Here is a 9,162-nt window from a genome sequence, read left to right as displayed (position 1 = left end):
CGTAAGTTTCGATTTTGTTCTCTCTCTCTCTCTCTCTCTCTCTCTCTCTATACATAATATATATACATACAGTATATATTCAGTATATATTCATATATACATATAGTATGTATATATTTATACATCAAGTATATATATATATATATATATATATATATATATATATATATATATATATATATAGTATATAAAACTTTGAATGATTTATTGCATATTTGGAGTAACTGGCAGCTGTTTGGTTCACACCATATAGGGTAAATATACGCACTACTTTATAATATATACTCACACCTCCCTTGGTTTTTCTCCACAGCGGCGTCTATAACATCTACGTCAAAACCGATAATGATGCAGAGCCTCGGCTAGTGGGGAATTACGACAACTCTGGCAGTTTTGGCGAGCTAGCCCTCATGTACAATCTGCCCAGGGCAGCCACTATCCAGGCTGTGACGACGGGGTCCCTCTGGGCCATGGATCGACAGACCTTCAGGAGGATATTGCTAAAGTCCGCGTGCAAAAAGAGGAAGATGTACGAGGCCCTGCTGGAGAAAGTGCCCATGTTGAAAACGCTGGAGGTAAGCAGCTCTGTTCTGAAAGTCTTTATGCTTTAGGAACTCTTGTGGGAATTTGGCAGGTGCAGACAGGAGCAGAGAGAACTCTGTGAACTCTTGTGGCAATGTGGCAGGTGCAGACAGGAGCAGAAAGAACTGTGAACTCTCTGTAGCAATTTGGCAGGTGCAGACAGAACTCTGTGAACTCTTGTGGCAGTTTGTCAGGTGCAGACAGGAGCTGACAGAACCCTGAACTGTGGCAATTTGGCAGGTGCAGACAGGAGCAGACAGAGCTCTGAACTCTCGTGGCAATTGGCAGGCACAGACAGAAGCTTGATAAAATGCACTGATTGAAAGGAGACTGTTCACATACAGTTTTAATACTTTCCTGCCAGCAGCTGCTGAATCTCTTGCCTGTGTGGATGCTTATTGGCCGAGTTTCTGTTTAAGATGGTCGAGTCAACTTTCATCAGATTACTTTTCCTTCTTATTCAGTAAACAGTTTACATACTAAGTTGTAATTTTAGTAGGATTTCTTTACTTTCTTCCTCAAATTTTATATCGCCTGAAAATGTAATATACGCATACATTCATAAACAAGAATTTCCCCTGATTGTATTATGTTAGCGACTATGTAACAATTATTACCTAATTAACGCACACTTCTGTGTCTATCAGTAATTAGCTTGTCGATTAATTCTTGACAATTAATGCCTTTATTAGCGAGTTCCTTCATCAAGTGTTGCTAACGTTTCTCATCTCAGCCGGCTAGAATTTGTTACATATCCCCTAAAATATGTAAAGTAACGAGAGCTTTAAAACAATCCAAAAATTATAACAATACAGAAAAAACTATAAATTTTCTTATTACTATTGAAAATGCAGAGGTTTTGTAGTTGGTTGGCACGGACTGTGTTTGAAATTTCAAAAGCTATACTGAAAAAAAAAATATTAAAAGAGAAACTAACGTCAGATCACCACCTAGCCTAAGGTTCCCCTCCTAACCTAATCTAGGAGTCCAATCCTTCCTACTTACCTACGATTGGGGATGGCTGGCCTATGCTCCTCTGCACACATCCCCTCTTAGACGGCAGTATCTTTAATTTACCCTAAGACCCGTCCCTCATCTTAGACGACCATATCTTTAGCTTACCCTAAGACCCCCCCACCCTCTTAGACAGCCGTATCTTTAGCTTACCCTAAGACCCCCCCCCCTCATAAACGGCCGTATCTTTAACTTACCCTAAGAACCCCCTGCCCCTTCTTAGACAGCCTTATCTTTAACTTAACCAAAGACTAAATCTCAGCCCTGTTTGCTTCCCAATCAGCTTCACTCTGGGCAAGGTAACATTAAGCAATAATATTTCGTAAATCATAAAATTAGCTTCATAATATTGTATTTCAAACAAATATTAACAACCTTATCTCCATAAAAAATATAGATTTGACAAGTAATAAAGTTTATGCCTGTCCCAACCAACTACGAACACCCCAAAAATGCATTATACCGTATGCCACGTGCAACTCTATAACATCCTTGAGCAGACCAAAGAAGTTTATTTTCTTGTGCATGCACAGAAATATACAACGTTTACATCTTATTTTCAGAAATACGAGAGGCTGAACTTGGCCGATGCGTTGGTCCCTAAAGAATATCCTTCAGGAGCTCAGATCATCCTTCAAGGAGACAGTGCTGATGGCATGTACTTCCTGGAGGAAGGCACTGTCAGGGTTTCCATGGTCAACTCGGAAAATGAAGAAAAAGAGGTAAGTCCAAACATTCTCTGGCATCCTGACATCTAAGGTCATTGACGCCGAGTTTTAATTCTTTAACGATCAAAATATGTGCATTATACCAACTAATCTAAAGAGAAACTGTTTATGAAACCATGTATAAATCTTTAGTGAACATTGGTAGGTAACTCAAGTATTCTTATTTACATATTTTACCAGAAAGTTATTGATATAAACTTGAGGAATCTTAGTACTCCTATTCTTTATATATCTATATTGTCTTATTTATCATAGTACATTAAGGTCACTTAGTACTCTTTATCATAGTATATGAAGGTCACTTGTAAAGGACCTTGATCTCTAACTTAAATAAGAAGAGAAGTTAACGTCTGGGTAATCGCTAACCAATTTCAAATAGTTTAGTTATGAAGTAACTGGAAGAAACTGGCAGTGATTGGGTTCAACACACTCATGATTTATAGCATTGAACACTGATCTGCATTTAACGTTACAAGCTTTAGAAAGAAATGGAAAACAGTTATGCTTTTATGCTTATATGTTAACCTGTAAACCCTACGATCTGCAATATTGCAACAGCCTATGTCAGGCCGGAAGGACAAGGCCATCTACAACAATAACCTTTTACTTCTGTTGAGTTTTTGGTTGAAAAAATAAGGTTTAAGTCATAATCTACTTAAGACCATTTATAAACTGAGAAATCTCTTGATATTGCCAAAACTTCTGCAGTAATGAAGTCACTCAAAGACAAATGAACTTAGCCCATATGCTAAGCATAAAAATTGCAATTCGGACGTTTTGTCAGAGTTATTCTGTATTGAAACTACTGGGTATTCAATAATATTTGGTTTGCTTCACAAGAAAGAAATGTTAACAAAAATGTTTTGCAACGAAAAGGTTCATTTTAATAATGCCCCTAAACTTCAATAATCCAATTTCTAGATAGATGGTAGTAAAATATCTTGAGATGTAGGTTTCTACGATGAGATATAGCTACCCTACACTAGATGCAATAGCAAATATGCTTTGCCCTGCATTGGAATACAATGCAGGACCTTCCAACTGTATAGATGAGCCTTGCATTGGAATACAATGTAGGCCCTTCCAACTCTATAGATGAGCCTTGCATTGGAATACAATGCAAGACCTTCCAACACCATAGATGAGCCTTGCATTGGAATGCAATGCAGGACCTTCCAACTCCATAGATGAGCCTTGCATTTTTATACAATGCAGGACCTTCCAACTCCATAGATGAGCCTTGCATTGGAATACAATGCAAGACCTTCCAACACCATAGATGAGCCTTGCATTGGAATGCAATGCAGGACCTTCCAACTCCATAGATGAGCCTTGCATTGGAATACAATGCAAGACCTTCCAACACCATAGATGAGCCTTGCATTGGAATGCAATGCAGGACCTTCCAACTCCATAGATGAGCCTTGCATTGGAATACAATGCAGGACCTTCCAACTCCATAGATGAGCCTTGCATTGGAATACAATGTAGGACCTTCCAACTCCATAGATGAGCCTTGCATTGGAATGCAATGCAGGACCTTCCAACTCCATAGATGAGCCTTGCATTGGAATACAGTGTAGGACCTTCCAACTCTATAGATGAGCCTTGCATTGGAATACAATGCAGGACCTTCCAACTCCATAGATGAGGCCTCTATAATGCAGTTTGGCATTATCTTTAAGGGATTGTTTGCAATGCCAATTTTACTAACTTCAAATAATCTACTTTACTGTGTAGGGTACTATAGAAATTTACTATAAGCTCTTGAAATTGTATGCGCTGTTCGTGGAGTCTGATTTATGGAACCAATTCTCTTGCAGATAAGTCGAGTGACAGTTGGGGGATACTTCGGAGAACTGGCTTTAGTCACCAAAAAGCCTCGCGCAGCCTCGGTTTATGCTTGTGGGAAGGCCAAAGTTGCATGTAAGTGTTCATTTTCTTTATATCTGGTGCTAACTGGTTGAATTGAAAAAGTAATGATTGCTGTTGTTTATATGAAAGATTTAAAAAAAAAAATATTTCGATTAATGTTTGAAAAATTTAAATACCGGTAGATATCAAATTACATGTAATGAAACAAATTTCATAAACATGATATGATAGTCGACTGTTTAACAATTTCACAATCCTTTCTACTAACTTATGCCTTAAAACTTGGGCTGTGTCCATTGTGAGATGAGGTTAGAACTATAAATAAACTCGAGGAGTTAGTTGATTTTAAAATCTAAATATTCAGAACAACCCGATTGGAACAAACACACGTATTTCTAATTAAAGCTTCAATCTGCTGCGTCCTATACCTGTCGAATTGCATATTACTGCAAAGTTTTATTGTCACATTACATTAACACAGCAATATCTGGGCGCTAATGTATTGTTCTCTTTATCGAGATAAAGTAGGGTACTTATCTGTTCTTGGCCCACCTCTAATTTCCGATATAACCCCTTTACTATTTTTTAGGTTAGGTTGGGTTGGGTTGGATTAGGTTAGCTTAGGTTAGGTTAGCTTAGGCTAGGTTAATTTGAGTTGGGTTGGTTTAGCTTAGGTTAGGTTAGTTTGGGTTAGGTTTGGTTAGGTTTGAATTTTATCCACCTACAGATTAAATAATTAAAAACCTAAACTAAAAGATAGTATTGTTGTTATATCGGAAATTAGTAGTGGGGCAATAACAGGAAGTACCTAAATTAGTTATATTTGGTGTGTGTTCATGCTACTCTTCTCTCCCAATCTAGTCTTAGACGTGGAGGCCTTCGAGCGCCTGCTTGGTCCCTGCATGGATTTGATGAAGAGGAACATTGAGGACTATGAAAACGAGCTTCTTAGGATTTTTGGCTCCAAGGCCAACATCTCCGACATCCGATGAAGCAACACCAAGTTAACTTAGTTTCACCAGTCACCAAATAATAATAATATTAATAATAATTAATAATAATACGCGTTTTAATGAATTGTCTATGGGTGTGGGAGGAAAGAATAAATGGGAGTTTTATCCTTTGCCATTTGTCCAGAGGAGGTCGGACAGTGGTGGTGTTGAAGACCCTCCTAGCTGGTGGGAGATGATTATGCTGATTACAATGAAAATTAATATAAGAAGAGATCTATGAGAGAAATGGATATATATATATATATATATATGGATATATATATGTATGTATATATATATATATATATATATATATATATATATATATATATATATATATATATAAATTGTTGTAACCACATAGCTCCTCTTAGCTTTGGAGTCTCTTCAGTGTTCACACTAGTGGCAAGCTGGTGTGATGCAGGGTCTTGTCAGTGTCTTCATGTTTAAAAAAAACAAAAAAACGTAAAAGAATATTTTTTGTTTCTCAAAAAAGTGAACCTGTTTAAGAATAGTCAAGAAAAAAATACTTGCTTATTTTTGCTGGTTTCTGGCGTTATACAGTAATTGATATAACCTCTAAAAGGCAAAAGTAACGTTAAACTCAATTCACCGTCTCTACTCACAAATCTTATGCTAAGAGTAAACAGACCCTTATTTATTGGTACCCGGAATGGAAAAATACTAATTTCCCTTATTTTCAATGTAATCATTAATCTAATTTTTTTTTAATCTCTGGATATAAATCAGCTGCTGTTTCATACAAAGTGGTGACTCAATGCGCATTGAGCTACATCGTCTCAAGCTGCTGCTCTCGGTCACCCAAAATTTTCTTCGTTCTTTATATTTTGAGATGAAGGATAAGATCCGACAGCCATCTTTCTTATGATTATCTGTTAACGTCTGTGTACATTTTTGTGATTTTGTCAAGTGTATAAAATCTTTTGATTCCTGAATTTCTTTGATGTGTGCAACCTAATAGCATAAGGTCATTTCCCCATATCATTTTTCTTGCCCCTAACAAGGTGCTACACTTATTAATATATATATAAATGTATCAAAACTTTCTGTATGGCCTATCACAAACTTTTTAATAACCAACTTACAACTTTTGTAATTTTCATGGGGCCAAAAAAAAAAAACAAAGCAAAAGTATTGTCAAGATACTCTTCTATATTATTCTGTATCATAGTTCATGTTGGTTCCAGTTTCATATAATAGGACTGAAAAAGAAAGCATTGTTGTCTTTTATTTTATGGTTCAGGTGTGTTAAGTGTTGGGAAGACGTCTTTCTCAGGATCACGATATTTTTCCCAGAGAAGAAGAAGAAAAAACAATATCAACTACACCTTTTACTACCCTTGCATATTAGTCCGTACAGTAGGCACTTCAATGTATCCCCCCCAGATATACCGAGGTAGAGTGGTAAATGTCAACATAATGATACTATATAAAAATTTCCAATAATTCCAGGCATTTTACCGTGAATACAAACCCAACCCCCTATCACAGTAATGTTTTTTCCCTGATGAATTTGAGGTTCAGGCCAATGATTCTGGAAATCGGGTGGTGCAAGTTCACCACTGAGACCTGAGCGCCCTCTCCCCTTCCCCAGATAAACTAAAGAGAGTTTAATATAATCCCCCGTAGTGTTCATATAACAAGGCACACTGGTGAGTTCAGTTCTGAAATTGATTTTGACTTTGTCAGCCTGACAAGTAACATATTTAAATTCAGCACTGTATCTTAAAGGAGAGATAAATTAAAGCCAGCAATTATTTCCAGCCTTAGGTTAGGAGTTTTTGACTTTTTCTGAGTAGCAGCGTATCATAACCTCTATATGAGCAACCTCTCTTTATATCACAGCTAAATGTTTCTGAGTATAGAATGCAAATCTAAAACCAAAAACAAATAAGCCTGAAATTCCTATGTAGTCCCCAAAGTAATAAGAAATTTACATGATTCTGTCCACTAACTTTGTGCAGACAAATTTTTATCACTTGCTCAAGACACATGCCTGAGGAGTTTGATGCAGTAGGTTCCTAAAGGTACAGAAATAGATCCACCTTTTCTTTACCTCATGATTCTTGTAAGAGTCGAGTGTCCTAAAATCGAATTAGCACTAAAAAAGTGACTAGTAAACGAAACATTCGAAATGCTAAGAAGGAAACTACGTGCAGTCTAAAATTTCAATCCATGTGCTGAAAGGCAAAGTCTTTCAATCGGTTGCTAACATCAAGAGGCTTTTTAAACATCCCATTTCACCATTTAATGTAATTTATGTCTTCATTAGAGAGAGAGAGAGAGACCTTTTTCTGCCCCTACACTGTCAAATAGTGAACAGTGAGTTAGAATCAAATTAACCTTAAGAGGCCGTAGGGTGACAAGACACATTTTGGGTTGGTTTCATTTTTTCAGACAACACCCCCATTCAGTCAGTACAGAAATGCTGGAATCCAGAACCAAAAAAAATCACTCGTGATCTTCACATTTGATCAAAATTGAATCAACAGTTCCTGTTCTGTCTGTGTTAGGTGGAAAATACCAATACAATAACGTCGAGTCTTCCTTGGCCTTGGAAGTTTAACAAATGGTCAAATTTCTGCATTACCTTTCACTGGTGCAGCTTGGTATTTTCCAAAGTTGAAAGATTCACTACGTAGAAAATGGTTTGATTTATCACCCACAAAAAGAAAAAACTTTTGCAGGCAAAGGATTTAAGTCTTAAAATTTATGTAATTTGACGAAAATACAACCTCAACTGAAAACTAAAATTGGGGCAAAATCTCACAGACGTCCTAGCTGGCTCTTGGATTTCTGTAAGCTGAATAAACTAACCCTCATTGATTGATTGATTGATTTAAAAGTTTTCAGGCATCATGACATCTAAGGTCATTGACGCCTTTAACCCTCACAATGCATATGACTTATTACACTATACACCTATATTTATTTGCACATTTTTGTCTTCTTGTTCTGAATCAAAAGAGGATATCTTTGTTCTCTTGACAAGAAACATATCCATTAAGAATGAAATAAGTGAAAAGCGAGATACATCCAGGTTTTTCGTCTGACGTGAAGTCTGAATAGCTCTGCCATAGCTCTGCCATTATCTGCCATGCAGATTAACTTCTGAAGACTTCTGTTGTGTTCAGACGAATCCTGGATGATGTTAGGCTATCAAGGAGATGACAGAATAGAAAAACTAAAGCAACAGAAAATGAAAATATGCTAAAAATAATTCACAGCTGGAGTCCAGAATGGACTTCCCAACTAAATTCCGGAGAAGAAGAAACCTTATAAGCAACGTAACTGTTCTATTTTTAAACACTGGTAGAATCAGCAGCCTCTTAGAAAACGAAAAAACCTTGGTTTGCATAATACCATTTTAACAAAGAATATCCAATGCCAACTGTTGTGTCTGTGTGTTATGGAAAAGAGTAGATGAAGGCGAAAAAGATAGTAATCGTAATTGTTAAGAGGAAGAAGAGAAATGAAGAAAATAATAAAAAATCTTGCTATATATTTTTCCACTGATTCCTTTAACACTTTCGATGTTACTATTGTCATTCTGAGCCACACTGGCTCCCCCCCCCCTCCCCTCCCCTCTCCCACTAGGAGCACTGCCCTTCCATGTCATGCCAATGTCCGCAACTCCGTGAGCTTTTTATTTCGATATAATGGAATTAGATGACCATAAGGCAATATCTCCGACGGGAAAACATTGAAAGACATCATTCAGGCATTTGAACAAAATTCCCCCTAAATTATTGAAGTTTTATCAGATATAGGGAGCTCTATTACATCGAAGTGAGTATTTAGGCAAGGTACTGTTTTTTAAGACAACTGTCTACTTTGAGAACTGCTGTATACAGGCAAGGTACTGTTTTTTAAGACTGTCTACTTTGAGAAATGCTGTATACATTGCCAATATAAAAGCAGGAATAAGAATAAGTTTGGGATTATTAACT

General features: G+C 36.9%; 1 protein-coding gene across 1 annotated transcript; it reads left to right on the top strand.

Annotated features, from left to right (window-relative positions):
- Positions 1–286: 286 nt before the first annotated feature.
- On the top strand, positions 287–8,694 carry Pka-R2 (cAMP-dependent protein kinase type II regulatory subunit). The gene is made up of 4 exons (XM_068393079.1): positions 287–575; positions 2,160–2,318; positions 4,148–4,250; positions 5,061–8,694. Exons 1-4 carry the CDS (start codon positions 411–413, stop codon positions 5,189–5,191), a joined length of 558 nt encoding a protein of 185 aa, XP_068249180.1. The 5' UTR covers positions 287–410; the 3' UTR covers positions 5,192–8,694.
- The last annotated feature ends 468 nt before the right edge of the window (positions 8,695–9,162 follow it).

Source organism: Palaemon carinicauda, chromosome 19, assembly GCF_036898095.1.
Source record: "Palaemon carinicauda isolate YSFRI2023 chromosome 19, ASM3689809v2, whole genome shotgun sequence".
Lineage (NCBI taxonomy): Eukaryota > Metazoa > Arthropoda > Malacostraca > Decapoda > Palaemonidae > Palaemon > Palaemon carinicauda.
Note: the sequence above shows the minus strand (reverse complement) of the source record. Positions and strands in the feature narration are given on the sequence as shown.